The sequence below is a fragment of the Syzygium oleosum genome, unplaced genomic scaffold, assembly GCF_021117445.2.
Source record: "Syzygium oleosum isolate NSW1041296 unplaced genomic scaffold, Sole_v2.1 Sole_v2.31, whole genome shotgun sequence".
NCBI classification, from domain to species: domain Eukaryota; kingdom Viridiplantae; phylum Streptophyta; class Magnoliopsida; order Myrtales; family Myrtaceae; genus Syzygium; species Syzygium oleosum.
Window position 1 is genome coordinate 3305499 of NW_026607515.1, and position 18645 is coordinate 3324143.

General features: G+C 41.1%; 3 protein-coding genes across 5 annotated transcripts; 2 read left to right on the forward strand and 1 right to left on the reverse strand.

Moving 5' to 3' along the window:
• The first annotated feature begins 1017 nt into the window (after positions 1-1017).
• On the forward strand, positions 1018-4822 carry LOC115683182 (uncharacterized). Its single transcript, XM_030607626.2, has 3 exons — positions 1018-1445; positions 3054-3256; positions 4171-4822. Exons 1-3 carry the CDS (start codon positions 1350-1352, stop codon positions 4508-4510), a joined length of 639 nt encoding a protein of 212 aa, XP_030463486.1. The 5' UTR covers positions 1018-1349; the 3' UTR covers positions 4511-4822.
• Positions 4823-5473: 651 nt separating this feature from the next.
• Positions 5474-14049, forward strand: LOC115683166 (altered inheritance rate of mitochondria protein 25). Its single transcript, XM_030607607.2, has 12 exons — positions 5474-5610; positions 5832-6426; positions 6953-7039; positions 8217-8258; positions 8357-8401; positions 9561-9626; positions 9751-9807; positions 9902-9963; positions 11355-11475; positions 13128-13205; positions 13292-13398; positions 13498-14049. Exons 2-12 carry the CDS (start codon positions 5866-5868, stop codon positions 13526-13528), a joined length of 1257 nt encoding a protein of 418 aa, XP_030463467.1. The 5' UTR covers positions 5474-5610; positions 5832-5865; the 3' UTR covers positions 13529-14049.
• A 268-nt stretch (positions 14050-14317) lies between these two features.
• Positions 14318-17984, reverse strand: LOC115683160 (uncharacterized protein At1g51745). 3 transcript variants are annotated; one of them, XM_030607600.2, is made up of 4 exons: positions 17737-17984; positions 16386-16882; positions 15912-16196; positions 14318-15601 (listed from the first exon to the last, which is right to left on the reverse strand). In XM_030607600.2, the coding sequence occupies exons 1-4, from the start codon at positions 17931-17933 to the stop codon at positions 14382-14384; spliced, it is 2199 nt and encodes a 732-aa protein (XP_030463460.1). In that variant the 5' UTR covers positions 17934-17984; the 3' UTR covers positions 14318-14381. The 3 variants fall into 3 exon arrangements, with proteins under 3 accessions (XP_030463460.1, XP_030463459.1, XP_056160145.1); XM_030607599.2 differs by having other exon boundaries at positions 16386-16927; positions 17737-17983; XM_056304170.1 differs by lacking the exon at positions 17737-17984 and adding an exon at positions 17547-17658 and having other exon boundaries at positions 16386-16927.
• Between the last annotated feature and the right edge of the window lie 661 nt (positions 17985-18645).

The window sequence follows — 18645 nt, forward strand, 5'->3', positions numbered from 1 at the left end:
AAGAAAAAGCAATCTTGATATTTTTAATAAAGGTCAAGTCAGGCCCATTTTGCGGGTCAACCAAGACTTCTCTGAACTTGGAACAATCCGAGGAGTCAATTATTTTTTTTATAAAGGCTGAAGAAAGAATCACGAAGATGGATTGGGTTTGAATAAACTGTGAACCCATTTAATACTCATAATTTTTTGGACTTTGCAATTCTAAACCCATTTACGTAATCCATACATAACTAACTCATATAGTGACTCGGCCCATTAAATATTGGATAATAAATGAATTTATGACCCATTTTGACAGGTTTATCATTGTTTACCGGAATACATTCGTATACAATATTTGAGTCTCAAGGGCAGTCTCTTCTGAAGGTTCTGGCACTTTTATTGCGTAATAAGTCAAGGCATCTCCTTCTGATTTTATATGGTATATCCCTAGTTTCGGAGTGCGCGAGTCACGACGAGGTGAGGAGGAAGAAGATGAAGATGAAGATGAAGATGTTAAAACAAAATTAAAAGGTTGGGAATCTATGACAACTAAAAACCGGGCGTGAAGGCGACTCAAGGTCCCGCTTCGTTAGTCATGAGAAATTAATAAGGTTCTTTTTTTTGGTCGGACGTGAGAAATTACGGTTTGTATTGCGGAAACTGAACGGCCAGGGTTTTGATAAAATAAAAATAAAAAAGGACGGCCAGGGGAGCCCCAAAGAACACGGCAGAATCCATGAAATTTTGTTCCAACATGGTTCAGAAGACAAGACAAATGGGACTAGGTCAACTGGGCGAACGTTACCTCGGTAAAATAGAAGAGGTCAGCCCAGCCCCACGATTGATCCGAAGGGAGGGACCATCCACGTTTTCGTGTCTGAATAGACGAAGCAGGTTGAAATTGAAACTTGAAAGACACCATTTTGAGCCTTGTCGAGTTCGAAAATAGAGAAGGAACTGTCGCGTTCACTTCGCTGCCCTCGCACCCCGATGACACTCCCTTAAATCATACGCCTTCGGAGTAACTGGATCTTTTGCTTAGAAGTTCTCCGGTCCACGAAAGAAGAGAACCAATCCATCTGGTTGTTTCACTTGCGAGCTATTTATTATTCAATCAGCAGCTTTTAAAACTTGTTAAAAGGAGGGTAGTACCTTGCTTAGGAACTCTCGCTTCCTTTCTCCTCTCCTCTCTCTCTCTCTCTCTCAGTCTCTCCCCGTGTCTTCCCTTGTTTTCTCCTCTCTCCTTTCTTTAGAAAGCCTCAGCTCCCACAGATCACCCAGAGTCAATACTGATATTGCTACTCTGTTCTTGACCTGCTCTGCACTTCTAAGATTTCCTCACTAGTGAGGTGTCATACTGAAGAGAGATGGACAGGAAGGGTGTGATAATATGTGGGGTTGTGGGGTTCTTGGGGCTGCTTTCAGCTGCTACAGGTTTCGCTGCTGAGGCCACCAAGATAAAGGTTAGAGCCCGCGTCTTGAATGAGAAATATGCGATGGATTGCGGGTTTGGTATTTTCATTGTTTGGTCCACTTGAATCCCCTGGTTGACATTGCTATGAAACGTTTCCTCTCGTATGTTTTTGCCTTCTTGTTGTTTAGGAGGCAGTTCTTCGCTGAGCCGTGAGCTTGTGTTAGATATTTGAGTTTCCAGCCTTTCAGTTGGAGTCCCTCTATTTCCGGCGCAATTTTATGTTCTTTTCTCTCAGATTTTTTTTTCTCCCTTTTGTAGTGGCCACCGGGGAAATGGGTATGGATTGTTAATTTGTGTTTTTGCGCTATCTTTTGAGTGACTGGTGTTTGATTTCAACATTGTACGTCCTTTTAGAATTTCCTTTTTCTGAAAGATTGCTCAGTTGAAAGATGCTATCTGGTCCTTGCCGAGGTGCTTATTAGAAGTCTTATATATTGTATCAATTTCTTGCTGGTGCAAACTCTAAAGCCAGGAGTGACTTGCTTTTTGAATTCCATTTGCATTTCTTAAAGATTTTGCCGAGTCCAGTTTCTATAGGCTTATCCAGATAAGCATATGGCTTGAGGTGGATTACTTAGTTAGAAACTAGGAAGTGAACTGCTAAATGTACAAATTATGTCTGGGCTGTGTCCGGGATTGGGGACTTGGGTAAGATCTAATACGCCGCAGAAAAAAAATGGTGAACCCGTCCCATTTTAGTTTTGATTGACAGTATGATGGTTATGTTAGCAAACAAAATGGTTAAGCCGTCTCATTTGGTTAAGAGATACACTTGGGAATGTTTTCATGGTTTGACTGGGATTGGTAATGGCTGCTCAGGGAAAGTTTACTTGTGCCACTTCCTGGGAGCCCATCTGAGTGCCCTTGAAGGACTATAATTGGCATTCTGCTCCATTGCTATATTGTGGCAAGATGGATTGCTTTTCAGCAGTAAATAGTCTGGTGTTCAATAGGCACCCTAGCAGCCCATGCTGTATTAAGAGAGTACATGCATTCAGATGTATTGTTTCGTGATAGTGGACGGAGAATCAAGGTAAAAGAGAGCAAGTCCAAGGATTCATATACTGAATGTAACTCAAAATATCAGAAATCTCTCCCAACTTCCTAGATGGTTTCTATTTCATTGGATGTCCCATAAAAGCAGAGAAATTATGTCCTTTCACTATGTAACTTGTCAGATTCAATCCATTAGAGAGCTTGAGCATTTTATGACCAGTTTCCTTAGAAATATGCCAATTCCTTTTTAGTTTTATTCTATTCGGTAGGAGTAAGTTGTCGTAGGAGGACTCCTGTTGGTGGTCTTGTGAATAGGTGATTCCAGTTGTTTTAATCACTTGTTGGAATTTATCATAATGTCTGAGATTAGGTCCCAGTGCTTTCTTAGGTAAAGTCCTAGTTTTCTGCTTTCTCACAGTGGATTGTTTTGGTCTGCTCTGGATATCTGCTGACGCTAAATCATATAATCTTGTGCCTGGTTTCACTGGTTGATATTTTTCTCTCACCCCGTGGCTAAATATGGTACTTTCTTGATAGATAGCTGAAGATATTATTCTTTTTCTCATGTGTATAACGGTTTATTACCTTTTGAGACTTGTAGGCTTCTGAAGTGCGGTCGGTAGGTTCTATACGGTGTGAATACCCAAGCAGTCCTGCTCTGGGTCTTGGTTTAACAGCTGTACTAGCTCTCATGATCGCCCAAGTGATCATTAATATGGCAACGGGGTGCCTTTGCTGCAGAAGAAACCCTCATCCATCGAACTCTAGTGGGACAATTGCAGTTATCTGCTTCGTTCTTTCCTGGTAAAATTTTCACTACAATGTCTTTTTTGTGGGGTTCGTGTACATTTGGCATTTTTATTGAGTGATGGTGTCTGGAATATGTGGATGCGCTGCATGGTAGGCAGCATATTTGGATGGAAAATGCACCTAGTAATCTAGACCCTATCAATTTCTTCTTTTGTTCTTTTGTTTTTATTTTGTGAGTATATGCCTACTGCTCCTCCATGCTGCTATAAATACTTGCATTGTCATTTTACTTGTTCATCAGGTTCTTTTATACTTTTGTCTGGTTAAGTCTGTCAGACTCGTAATTCTTATATGGAGAGATGTAATGGATGGTAAACTAACTAGCAACAACCTTGTCTAAATTTTGTTGAATTTCAAGCTTCTTCCCATCGAACAATATTGTATTACCTCTGGTTTATCAGAGACATTGGTGGATGACAATCCATTGGATGACGCTAAAGAAGGGTGAAAATAATGATAAGCAATCAACTACCAGCACCTATCTTGCATTGCCGGACTGCTTTCATTGGAACACGGTTCATGTGGAGGATTGAACTGGATATTCTTGGTTGTCAATAGCATAAATGTACATCGAAAAAGGATTTCTTTGATTAACGGATGTTAAATCATCTAAAGAACAGATTTATGGTTTAGCAGAGTCGTCAACAATGCCTTTGATTGGTGCGAGTGGCAGAGTTAATTCAAGAACTATTCCTATATAGATCGTAAGTATAGAGGAGAGTTTTGGCAGGCCAGATTCTGACATGAGCATACTTAATAATAAGGTTGAGGATTGCACTAGTTATACAATTGTAGTACAAATCGGTGATGAATTTAATGCATAATTTGTGATCTTGCTGCAGTTCAGAGTATAAACTGTTTGCCCACGGTACTATGCATGTTTACTGTCTACTATCCTCAACATGCAGGTTCACGTTCGTCATCGCGTTCTTCTTGTTGCTAGCAGCGTCTGCGCTAAACAACCGGCATGGTGTGGATAGCATGTACTTCGGGTATTATTATTGTTATGTCGTGAAACCCGGTGTGTTCGCAGGAGGTGCCCTCTTGTCCCTTGCTACAGTTGCCCTTGGATTGATCTCATATCTCACCTTGACTTCAGCCAAAAATAACACCGACCAAGGCTGGGGCAACGCGCCTGTGCCTAATCAAGGAGGCGTGGCTATGGGACATCCGCAATTCCCTCCTCAAACCGGGGCAGATCCTGTTTTCGTACACGAAGATACCTACATGAGACGGCAGTTTACATGATGTATATGTGAAGATCATGGGGATACGCCTCTCGGTGGCTGCCCACCATCATTATAAGAAGTGTAGCGTTGCAATCTGCTTTAAAGAACATCTTTTATTTGTAATGTTAGCTGCCTAGGACAATTCTTCATCCTCAATGTTTCGGTTTGAGAAGGAAACGGTATACCAGCGTAGGCCTAACTGCGTGTGTGTGTGTGTCTACATTTAGCACGTCAAACATTTTCTCGATAGCGGATTAGATGGTTTTGAGTGTGGCGATGTTGTACATGCGCAGACAGTGCGATACATGATGTATCTGGATGTGATTCTCTGTTTTGTGCTTCCCTTTTGTTGCGACTTGCAGGAGATACTGAAGCATTGCAAGGAAATGGGCTGAGTGATTCACAAATAGTCAGGGGAATGCAAAGCTGTATTCTGAATTCTTCGGGGTGTTTGGAAACTTCTTGTATTAAAGGGGTAGATTTCACTATAATCAATTGCTCCAACAGCTCACTTGTGCATTATGGTCGATACATTTTCATGCAGAGTGAAATTCCACGTATTAATAATTCCGATCGGTAACTCTCTTATTGGAGTCGATATTTACACTCACAATCGCAACCCATCATCAGTCACCCCTAATTCTTCGACATGGTTAGTGAATTTCGATAGAAGAAGAACAAGAAGCTTTTAATATGATCACAATTAGTGACCCTTTTATGGCTCAGTAACTTTTCGAAAGGGGAGAAGCAATAAAATTACGTAACTGTTACTAGCATTTCCTCGAGCTTCCGTGATAAGAAGAGGTAAAATTTCGACCAATCAAGGATTAGTAATCTGTTGATCTGGAATGTGTGGCAAGTAAAACTTTTCAAATTGGGAAAAGTGAGGAGTGATGAGTAATTCGATAAAATTGCTCATAGAGTTTATAAATGCCACCTCAGCCTACGAGAGAATTCGCCATATTAATAACTTCACAAAGAGGAAGACGAAGACGAAGACTCTCTCTCTCTCTCTCTCTCTCTCTCTCTCTCTCGCTTTCTGTCAGACGAGAGGAGGACACACCCAAGAGAGGGGGTGCCGTTGTCCGAACAAGAAGATTATCGAAGAGAAGTCGCAAGGTAACCAACATTTTGACGACGAATTTGCTCGCCTCTTTCGCTTTGATCCGTATTTCTCCGGCAAGTTCGAGCGGTGGTTTGGTTTTGGGTATTCGATCGTTCGCTTTGCACGTTCCTCTACTCATCTCTTGCATCAATTCAATGCACACCCCGCTCCCTAATCTGAATGCCGCGCCCTTGCGTGAATGATCTCACCCGACGCGAAATTTGCGCTTGCGCAGGCTGTCTGGGACTGTTGCGGGGTCGACGATCGACATGGGTCGTCATAAGTTGTTTGCTACGTTCAATACAGCCATTGGGATGAGACTGAAGTATGGGAACGGGATTCACCAATCTAGTCTCGTCGCTGAAAGGTTTCTGGTCCGTCATTTGTGTCAACTTCGAAGTGGGTGCGTAATGGGTGCCCCGCAACTGCACCGGGATGTCTCTGGTGAATGTCCAAAATCTCTCGACTTGACTAGAGATGTGCCGGGAGGATTCACCGTGACTCGCGGGTTAGGAGCTAGTTCTCTCTTTTTGGGACGGAACATCAGTACCTCATCTCGCCAGGTTAGAGGAACTCCTTCGGATGAATCTCAAGTGGGTAGAGATTTCTTTGTACAGCAATGGGTAGCTGATAAGAAAAAAATGAAGAACCTTAAAGACAAAGGCAGAGCAAGATTGGTGAAGTGTGAGAGTTATGGTCAAGTAGCTGATCGACATGCATCTGAGAGGTTATCGGGCGATAAAGAATCAGGCTCTGGTGGAACGGTTCTGAAGCAACCACCTACCAGCCAATCTGTTACTGGCTATCTAAAGCCCGCATCGCCAGAGGAGGTGAAGCCTGGTCATTATTTGCCATGCCATCAATTTATCTTGCTAACCTTAGGTGCTAAGTTTTTGACTTGCCATTTTATGATCAAATCGTTGCATTGCATCATGTAGACTCATTGTCCGTGCTTTCTCTATGGTGGACTTTTGACCATTTGAAGCATCTATCTCTACTTGTTTCTGTTGAGTGCCTGTGTGTGAATACATGCATGTGGTACTGTATGGCCTTAGTAAAGAGACCCCACTAGGCAGAGCAGGACGGACAACATAGTTAAAACGTGCCTGTTTACCTATCCCTCATGTGGGCTTATGGTGCTGTTAATCTATGTGGTGTTGCATGACTCAAGATTAAATGAAAAATGGCTTCATGTCAGTCCTACTTTTGGTTAGCCAACATATGCGTGCTTGTATTTCAATGGGTAGTGCCACAACTCTTTTTCCCTTCTGTGCTATAAATTTCAGCTACTAAAGGTTTTTCTTCCTTAAGTCCAGAGTAATTGGGGAATGACTTGAGTTATATTTGAATTTTTAGGCCTATGTTGCACCTCTTCTTGCCAGGTCCAATTTGCTGATTACAAGGGATATAGAGTGGGCCAACCTCGTATTCGGCTTTGAGCAGGTTCTTTCTTCAAATCAATCTCTTTCCCCTTACCCCATCCTTATCTGGCTTGGACCAATTGTGACAGAGTGATTAGTTACATGTTATTCACTTTGTAAAGTAAGTAGACTCAGTATTATTTCTCAGGAAACTGAGAAGAATATACCAGTTTTTTCTCATTTTATTGCTTGGACAGTTCATAGACTTTCACATCCTAGAATAGGATGCCAACATTTTAGAAGTGTAAGTTGTTTTTGGCAACAAATTGTGTTTGACATTGCTTGATGTTTTAGTTGACAAAATGATCAAGGTCTGCCATCGGTCTGGCGACCTATGAACTGCGTCGACTATCAACAATATGTAACAAGAGTGTCTACAATTGGGCAGCCGCGAGCTAAGCTTCTCCAGTCAACATTGCCTGACCTGTATATTTTGTACTTTTGCAGTGCCTCCACTTCCATTACTATCGACATGTCTTGACCATGGTTCACTGAGCTATTTGAAAAAAATATATATTACAAGGATAAAAATTGTCAGGGTGTTTGGTCACCGGAATGTATCTGGTGTGTCATTTTGAATATGTCCTTTATATAGTTCAATAGTCTAAATGGAGGAAATGGAGCATGGATACTTTTATGCTGCTGCATCCTAACACAGATGCATATCATATTGAGATCCTGTCTGATGCTTCTTCCATGGTGAATGGCAATTTCTGCACTACCTCAGCTAATTCTTCGTGATGCTTATTGTAGAGCACTGATTTTTTTCTTGATAAGTTTTAGTAAATTGTTTCTTTAAGGGCTGTTTGGCCCTTTATTAGTTTGAAATTGCACTTTTGAACTATGTTCACATTATGAGGAGACAACTACATTTCTTGTAACCAACATAAGTTCATTGCCATTGGCAAAGATTTGAGAGATTGTGGTGGATAGTTTCCCTTATTATTGGTGGATGATTGGCCATATTCTGGTGATCGAAGTTTTTCACCAATTTGTCTAGTGCTTGGCCATTATTATGAAGATGGGCAATTGTCTATGTGCTTGTTTTCTTTGCTATGTCCATTTTTTGTTTGTGGATTTGGAATGACGAGTTTACTATAGTACTTTCATGGTGAGGCCGTTGTTGCTTTGTCGGGTCTTGGCAAAACTTAAGTTCAGCTTTTTGTCCTTAATTTTTGTTGGGTTGTCCAAAACTGCAGGAGAATCGATATGCAATTGTGGATGTTTGTTACCCTCAGTCGGTGAGTGGCCATCTAGATGGGAATTATAATTATTTAATTTAAGTTGTGTATCGAACTTTAAATTTTAACAAGATATTGTTCGTTTTAATTGGCTTTAGCCTGTAGGTTTTATACGTGAACAGAGCAACTTCCTTGCCAGACAGGTATATACGTTGTCTACCGAGTAGAAGGCTTTTTTCATTCTTTGGAAGAGTTAATCGGGCATAGTACTTATTGTCGCTCTCATGTTGAACTTCTGCAATGTATAGTTCCTAAATTTTAAACATCAAGCCATGACTTTTCTTATATTTTTGCAACTAATGTCCCAATGAATTTGAGATTGAGCTTGAAGGAAAAAACTTGGATTTGTGAAAGACCAAGGACGCGTGAAATGGCCAATTTATTGTTGGGGAATCTTTTATTTACCATTTCTAGAGAGAGTGAATGATTGGCAATTTGGATGTTTCATTGCCAATTCCCAAAGCCCATTAATAAACGCAAGAATGATCAATGGAGCATGGATTAGCTTTGGTGAGCTCGAATGCAACATCAAGCAGTTCCTCTCTCTCTCTCTCTCTCTCTCTAACGTGTTCGCGCTCACCCGAACATGCAGAGGCCAATGTCTCTAGGATCCTTGGCAAAACTGAACCACCACTAGGCCAACTCCTTGTTCCCTAGAGTTCCACTTTGTCAGTATAAGTGGCATGTTGACAATTGGAATTGGTGGAGGTGTTGGAGTCAGGTCATGCACAGATATCTGTAGTGGATTAGCGGTATAAATTGAGGATGCTCCTTATTATGACAAGCATCCCGTTGGTTGCCATACTCGTGGTAATTGCTGTACTCGTGGTCTTGCAATTGATGTGGCAGATCATGGTCTTGTAATTGCTGTACTCATGGTGCCACCAGATCGTAAGTTGAACTTATATGGTTTAATGAATTCTGGTAGCTAAGAGGAACATGGTAACCCCTAAAACAGCTCAAGTTGACCAAGGCCTAGTAACTTCAGTACCATGGAACACTCTACACGTATTTGAGTATGACCTATGCAACCCCATACCAGGGTATCATCTCTCGCAGTGGTTCAGCAACAGTGTGGATGTTATCCTAGAAGGTTCAACATGTTCTGGCTGTGCTACTAATGGATTTATAACCCAATGCTGTTCCTGTTGAACTTGCATTTGATTGTAGCAATCAGCATATTAGGACTATTGGGCCTAAAACTGCTAAATCTGTAATGCTTCGCCTTGTTTGCTTTTGCGATGTTTTATACTCAACTATCAGCAGTACAACTGGACTAACATTTCTCATGCTTTTTATCAGTTGCTTCGCCTAAGGCGCCCATTTGTTGCATACATAACCGATGCCATGGGGAGCGAGCTCTTCAGGGTAGGATTCATCCTTTGTAAACTGTAAAAATCTATAAACTGTAAAAATCATACTAGTCTGCTTGTTATGTAGTTCTCATGTCATAAGTTGCAGATGTTTCACGGCTTGTGCTTATCATGCTCAGGTCCGCCGGCCTTTCTGGTGGATTACCAGCTCCATTTATGCAGAGGTTAACGGTAAGGTATATCAGTCACACAGAGGTTGCTGTTTAGTATTACAGAGCTTGTGCAAAAATCATTGTGTCTTCTGAAACATGCATGGATTCAAATTTCTAGGAAGTTGGCGTAGTTCACAGACGATGGCATCTATGGAAGAGGGTGTATGATTTGTATCTAGGGTAAGATTGACTGCTCCTTTATGTGGTTCCTTTTTCTTATAAATTGCCAGTCACATGGGCCCGCAAGCCATATCTCCTTCCATGATCTTATGATCTTATTCAATCATTACTTTCTAACTTTGGGAAGAAATGGCTTGTCCTTTGCACATCACAGACCTTCTTCAGATAAACTTGTTTAGTGGGGCTGGTGGTGCCCGTGCTCAGAAAGAAAATTTTTTACACTGGAATTTTAAATAAAATTATCTGTCTCGCCCCTCGAAGTCCATGTTGCTTAGTGTCTATGTTCATAGCCGGAGGTTGACCAGGGGGTGCTGGTGGGTTTGTCACCCCCATGACTAGGTGCTTGGTCGAATTTTAATAAATTTTGCGATTTAACAAGTTTTTTTTTTACCTTGTCTCCCTTAACGTCTGCGATTGGTCGCAACAATGTGTTAATAGGGGGCGCGCTTGTGGTTCGGTTTGGTCAAGATATCTATTTGAACCAAACTAATCATTTAGAAAAATCTGAACTAAAACCCAAACCTTATCCATAAAGTCACATCCCAAACCAAACTGGTATCTTCTGTTTTCGTTTTGGTCCAGTTTCAAATGTTTAAACATGAATTTCACTATTACCATGAGATTCAACGTTCATCATAACCATAGAAAGATAAGATACATCATATTAGAAAATCAAACTGAATTAATCATCTATAATCCGTGGACAATGAGAAACATATTGTTTATATGATTAAAGCTGAAGATAACAAGGCAAAAGGTCGACGTGCATATGAAAAGAAATGTTTTAAAATCCAAAAAGTATATTAAAACATTGTTTGTGATGTGAAAGCAAAATGGCTTTGCTTGAGAATCACTTACATGGAAAAAATCAAAATGCCATTAGATTATCCTTTGCAAAGAGTCAAACCAAAATCTAAACCAATCTATCGATTTCCTATTTTGCAATTTAATATCAAGCCCATAAACCAACAAGGCAAAGGTGTCTGTTTGGTATGTCGATTTGGTTCAGTTTTGTTTAATGATTTCCTGTTATTTTTTACGACCCCCAGTTATAAGGACTGTGATTGCCTCAAGGCTTTTTAAGGCTTTTAGTTCTCGTCTGGTCATATTCTTCAGTGATGTTACATTTGCACGTGGCTTTACTTGCATTCTTTTTATCTTGTTATATAAGGTAGCATAGGCATACCTTCTACCAGTTGGTGATCTTTTACAGATTATCTTTCCCTGTGACCAGTTGGTTATCTTTTATAGATTATCTATGGCAATAACTCTATCACTCATATATGGTATGTCATGGCTACCCGCTAATGCTAGAGTTCACTCCAAAGGGAGACATCTTCAAGTTTGCTATGTGCTATCTTAACTTTGGAGTTTATCATAATTCTTCGTAGGAACCAGCAATTTGCAGTGGTGGAAAATCCTGGCTTTTGGAATTGGACATTTACTTTGAAGGACATAGATGGCAAAGTATTGGCTCAAATAGATCGTGATTGGAGGGGTTTTGGTTTCGAGGTTCTTTTTTCTTTTCCATTGAGTTCTGAACATTAAGCTGTTGATCTTTTGGACCAGATGTCTCTTTCTTTCACAATCATTAAATGGTTACTTATACTACTGGCCGGATATACATTTTAGTCCTTAAACTTTTCTTCGTGCAATTTAGAACCATTAACTTTTATGCTATTATAGGACAACCATCGGACTTCTTTTGGTAAACAGATGAAAAGCAGACTCAGCACTTCACCTTAGGAAAGTCTGTTGTGGTAAAACCTCTCTCTAGATTCGTGTTTGGGAGGGAGGGAGGGAGAGAGAGAGACATAATTAACCCAATGTCAAAATATTATTTTTAGGAAACATAGGTCTTCAGAACAAATTTTGTTATGTTATAGAGGCTTGTTGTCCTTAGTCTATCTGTGGTTTCTTCAAACCGTCGGACTTCTTTTAGTAAACAGATGAAAAGCAGACTCAGCACATCACCTTAGGAGTCCATTGTAGCAAAACCTCTCTCTAGATTCGTGTTTAGGAGAGAGAGAGAGACGTAATTAACCCAATGTCAAAATATTATTCTTAGGAAACATAGGTCTTCAGAACAAACTTTGTTATGTTATAGAGGCTTGTTGTCCTTAGTCTATCTGTGGTTTCTTCAATTGCGTCAATTTACACTTGTTAGCAGGTAGCTCTGGTGTTGCAGAGGTGTATGGATAGTAATTGATGTGGTGTCAACATGCTTTCACAGATCCATTAACCTTTCAAATAAGATTCTTAGGCAATGTGATTATTGCATATATGGAAGTGATGTCAGTGAGACATTTTGTGGAAGAAAAAGTATTGGTTTAGTGCAATCAATTGCTGTTGGTGCAGTAGGATCAAAGTAGTTATAAATTAGATGTCCTACTAAGAATATGATTGGTGCTTTCTTGGGTATCAATGCCCCGTCTCTTGAACTCCCTCTTCTTTTAGCTGGCAGGAGTATTAATAAGTAGCAAATAATAGCTTCTGATTTTGACAATAATCAGCAGAAGAGAACTGCATAAGCAGCTTGGTATTGTGTATGGATCTTTAACTGATTGGTTTGTCAATTGTCTACTGCACCCTTCTAGTTATCTGTATTGTAGAGGAAGTTTGATGAAGACACTGCTCCTTCCAATTTCGCTGAAAATTCTGGGCCTTGGGCCTGCTCACCCTTGCAGAGTGTTGATCTCTGTCGTGCTCATCGTTTTACATATATTTGAGCATCGCCGTGGCTTTTCTGTGATATGGACCTTTATTATTTTTAATTAGTAATTTTTGTCTATAGGTTCTCTTTCTATAGTTAAATTTCGGCCGAAATGATAGAAATATTAGATCAATATAATTTGGTCTTGCAACAACCGTCTGACACTTTCACACAAGACATTATATGGAAAAATTTTGTGTGAATGTTCTCGTTTCGTGGCTGAAAGTGAACAAAATCTGGTAATTTTACAAATCATGACTTTGAAACATACAATACTTACCTCAAAACACATTAAATGTAGCTCATGAGTGCCATTAAAATCCTTCTAAATTTAGTGACATTACCGGCTGCAAAGATCTGATGGATCTAAGATGTGTGGCAATTTCAGATTATACGGCTGATGCATTTGCATTTCTGTTATTGACAATTTTTATGCATTTACTCTCTCCAGATCTTTACCGATGCTGGTCAGTATGTCATCCGCTTTGGAAGTTCTGATCCTATCTCCAAGACTGGCCCAGCTAGTGTGGTAAAGATCGCACACCAGATTAGTGGCACGTAAGGCATCATCTGTGCTCAGATCTTCCCTGATCTTCATCTACTTCTTTCTGGCAGGTAGATGAGTTGGAAGTTGCTCGGCCTTTGACCCTTTCAGAAAGAGCCGTGGCGGTTGCTCTTGCTATTTCACTGGATAATGACTATTTCTCTAGGCATGGTGGATGGTATTTGCTCTTCCCATACACTCTTCCACTTCTATGTGAGGACCCTTTGTCACTCTTCGTGCATATCGTACACCTAATACAATTTTTTCCCATTGTCAGGGCGATTCCTTTTGTTGCTGTTGGCGAGTAAAAGAGTGTCCGCACTGAAGCTCACATTACTTTAATTTTTCTGCATATGGAGTACTTGGGGTGACGATTCAACTTGTAAGCTCTAGGAGTGTATATGCAATGCATATGCGCAGTCTATGGGCAACCTAAGAGAAAACAAAGAATGAGTCTTATGATTGATCTGAAACAGATCCTATCATATTCAAGAACAGTTAAAAGGAGGTTCATGCAACTAAAAGTGAAGCCACTGGAGAAAATGTGCAAAGAGGTATAGGGATAGAGATGGATGGGAGCAGCGAGCAAGCTCTCGAACTTTAAATTGTGGGCAGCAAACGTGACTATTACTGTTTTGATACTGATGCGAGCTCGTAAAGTAAAATTAAGAAGCTCCATAGTCTAGGTCCATGTCATCTTGCAAGCAGATTGTGTTCATAATAGATTTTACGAGACATTTTCTGAAGCGTGTTCTTAGTTTGGTCTTTGAATTCCAAATGTATGTACAACTTAAACGCAGACAGGTAACCCTGAGACATCACTTTCGCATTGTTCACGCTTTAATCAGAACCCACTTGAAGCCAAACGCGCTGTTTTAGAAGAATACGGCGTTTACCCACAGCGACCTTTCAGCAACTCAGAAGCGGAGAGAAAAAGGGGAAAAAAGAAGGCGGCAAAAGCACTCGCCCACTAAGTTGAACCACATAAGCATGTGTTTTATGCCTTTATGGTAAAAGAAAATTAGTACGGAGGAGACAAGAAATTGTCGCTATCTACCTGCTTTATTCACTGCCAAAATCTCTGCCACTCGCCAAGGGAAAACAATAAAAACTCTGTTAGGGTATAGATATTGCACCTGAAAATACGCAATATACAAGTACCTATGATCCGCTTTTCTCTGTTTCACCATTGAATCGAACTGCATTCATAACTGCTTTAGATGGCGGCCTATTAATCTTCTCAAGTAACCTACTATATACTAATTTTACAGGTATGCAAGCTACTGTGGTTGGTCCCGATGAATTCGGCTTAATTATTCCAACAATGGCAGAGTCGAAGCTATCATGCATGGACTTGTTACCTAGATTTGGCTCAAGAGCAATCGAAGATAGCGTTCTTATTTTCTGGCTAGATGACAAGCCTGCTCTCTTGGAAGATTTTCCTGAAAGTTTCTTATCAGACTGAGGCGGAGGAACCTGAGGGAAGGCCTTCCTCACGAGGACACCTTTGCGACCGAAATTTCCTGCACTTACATTCTTCTGTGATCTTCCTTCCTGACCAAAAAGGAGAGACTCTCCCCCATCTTCACAACCATCAAATGCTGATGATCGATGAGGACGTGGGATTCGAAAATTAGCTGTCCTCCTAGCGGTCTTCCATGCTGATGGAACTGTCGTTATGCCATTAGAGTCAATTGCTCCATCGTCATCGTCATAATTTGCAGGTAAAAGATGCTCAGTCGAACCATCTTCTATTGCTTCTATTTGGATTGAGTGCCCAATAATTGAGTTGCCATTTAACTTGCTAGTCATGGAAATGATTGGCACCCGTCCTTTTTGGTAGGTAACATGGACTTTTAAATCCACTTCTACCAACATGCCTCTACCGTTCCCACCTAATTGATGTTGGCCAACCAAGACAGGATTATAGCGTTCCCCTTCGCAATACATGTCTTCAAAACCAACCATGCTCCAACTGCGGAAACCTCGATCTCTAGATGCAGCTCTAGGGGTCAATATGTATTCATGATCCAAACCAAAGACCTCATTCTCGAGATCCTTCTCTTCATCATCGTCATCAAAAGTGAAGTCATAATTTCTATACTCACCAGATCTCCATATGGGTGCCCTTCGCCTAGAACTGACTCTCCTTCCATCAGAAGGTGTTCCCTCTGTAGCATCTGAATGCCTCTTAGCAACGTTGCGAATATTCCTTTTCCCTTTCAATTGCCATTTGGACACAGCTTCATTAGCAGAGATAGTATCTCGGGGAAACAAATGAGAAGTATCGCCAGAAAAAGCCGAGTCTTCCGGCTCCTCACTGCTCATGCTATCATGCTGTACTCGTGCCTCATGTATTCCAAAAGGACCCCGTTCTGGTTCTGCAAAAATAGCTCCGTGTTGTTAGCCCATGAAAAACAACTGATAAAAAACATTAAAAAATGACTGCCAATAAACATCCAACGAGGGCTGAAAACGATTAATGCCAACTAAACAATGCAGTCTCAGGCCCTTACTTAACAAAAAAAAAAAAAAGCATTTGAAGACTACAAATGCACTCTTGCAGAATTGTCTGGCATGGAAATTATGGAATAATACCGAATCCAGCATTTCAAAATCCATACACAATCTAAATTGACAAACATTGCAACCACAATAGACACGGGAACAGTAATCTGAAAGAAGAGTAACCTGAAAAAGAAGTTGTCTCTTCATCAGCATCCTCTTCAGTTTCTGAAGAATCTGACTCTGAATCAGATAAATCAGATTCCGTAGAACCCGTATCAGAAGATTCAGAGATCCCGGAGGTACCCTGTGCCATCAGATTAGCATCACGGCTACCCTCTCGCAAAACAGAAGGCAAAATCTCCGTTCTGCCACGGGGAGTTTCTTTATCATCCAGAGAATCAGAAAGGCCCGTGGGAAAGTACACAATTTTGCTCCTTTTTGCTCGGAAAACACCCACCTCCTCAGATTCTGAAAAGGAAGTAAAATAACTTCATAGTTAAGCGGGAGAGTCCTGAAATGCGGGCGTTCAATCTTTCGATTCATGTTGAAAGAGCACGATGCAAATCAATTGACTCGGAAAATATACAAATTTGAAATCATCACATAATGCTTCTTCCCTCCGAAGAATGTTACCATTTCCAATGCTAAGATCCTCACCTGACTGAGCATGAGCATCACGATTCACCGTCTTAGGTTTCCACGTCATTGAATGCTTACGCTTTGAGGGGGCAATCTTCAGGCCGAAATCTTGCAAGCCTCTCATCCTGGGTACACCTTCTGGAAGACCATCGTCCTGCCTAACCTCCTCTCCAACCTTGTCTTCTAGGAATAATGAAGAACCACTCATAAAGTTGTCTTTAGCCGAGACTCCCAATCTCCGGGTAAAATGAGGTGACACAGGATTTTCAAGCTCATCATTGCCATTTTCCAGGATTTCTGAAGATGCAATTAAACCCTTTTTGGCAGAAGTGGGTGAATTACCTCCCACAAACTTAGACTCAATATCAAATTTCCCTTGCTTCTTCAGCATTTCCTTCTCAAGTTCAAGCGCATGGAGGATGGCATCTTCTCTACGAGCATATTTCTCTCTTTTCTTAATTGGCATGCCCTGAGAGGATTCTGCCCTCTCAATGCACTCATCAAATTCACCACACCTGAAAGCTTTCACCCGCTTAGATTTCTCCAGATTGTACCAATCCCTAACAATCATAGAAGAGGCACATAACCACTCAGATGAAAAATAGGAGAACAACAACCATATTCACGAACAATACAGCATTTAGTAACAAACATATTTTGTCGGAGGAAATAGCAACAAGCATGGTATTTGATCCTCAAAGCTCAGTAACAAATCTAAATTGAAACTCATCAACATCAAAATCCTAAAAGCAGGAGAGACATGCGTGTCCTTGAGTGTCTACAGCCTCTAGCAGATAAAACATAAATAGGATGAACCAGAGTGAAGAGATATTGAACAGACGAAACAGTATTACAAAAGCGCAGCCTTTAAGTACATCACGGGCTTCACTAAGAGGACTTCTGTATTCTGTGACCCAAAGAAGGAGATGCGCCGAATTTCACCAAAGGTAAATCAACATAACCATGACCATGCAATCCTTGTAATTTACAAATGATACTCTAATAGCAATTCCAGGAGTCATACATTAGCACTTCAAGTCATGAACACCCAAAAAAACCTTCCACACGCCACTTGTAAAGACAACCTCACTCCTTTACGCTGTTTCTTAAGAGATGATATATTACGCTGTTTCTTCCACATTCAGCCAATGACAAGTAAATTCCTGATTCAGAAATTACCATGGACACACGAGGACCATGTCAAACACTCGAACCAAGGCAATCATATCTCGAATACCCAGCTATTCACGGACGGCGGAAATCACGTAAACGAGTCGACCACCTCAAAAAAACACGACATGCCCCAGAATTAAAAAAAAATAATAATCCGAATTTAGGAAGCAAACGACCAGAGGAATGGGAAGCTTACACACTGGCGTCTTCTCTTCCGAGGAGCTTGACGGGAGTGCCGGCCCGGGGGGACGTGAGGTGAGCAGTGGAGAGCTCGTCGGGGCCGAGTATCTTGCCAGGCCACCACGAGCCGTTCCTGCGGCGGACCCAGACGATGGATCCCACCCCGAGCCCCAGCCCCACTCCACAATCGCCCGATCCCCCTGAACTCTCCATCTTCCCGATTTGGAGATCGGATATCACCCGAGGGAGCCAAGGACCCAAAAAAAACACCCCAATGGCAACGATATCTGCGAGAAGGGCTCAGTCTCTTCTATGCCTGGGAAGCAAAACAACAGATCTGTGGATGGCGACGGATGCAGGAACAAATGGCTCAACCGCCGGAGAATAAGAAGAGAGAGGGATGGAGGTGGAGGATCGGCGGGGGGGGTTGAACATGACTGGACGACCGGATTAGAGCGATCGAAATTAGGGCTAGGGTTTCCCCCATTCTTTCAGATTTGGGGATTTTTCATATCTTTCCACCCCACCTTGTTTTTTCCACTTTCTGTTTTCGGTTTTTCCTCTTCCCCTTTTCTTTTCTCATTTTTTTTTTATAAATTTTTTTTTTTAACTCTTTCTTTGAAATCGTAGGGAAAGGAAGGTGGAGTTGGCATCTTCTTTTGCGGTTCACCCTCTTTTCTTTTATCTTCTTTTTTTTTTTTACTTTTTTTTTTTTTACTTTTTTACCGATAGGCATTCAAAATCTGTTTTCACGTTATCTCGAATTCTTCTGATCCACACGAAAGAGTCGTATCCCGAAAAGTAAAATTATAATTCTGGGACTTCCAGTTTGATGAGTGAGCGAGAGAGAGAGAGAGAGAGAGAGAGATACGATAATTTCAACCATTAAGGCGAGTAATTTATGTTATTGTATTTCTACCGTATC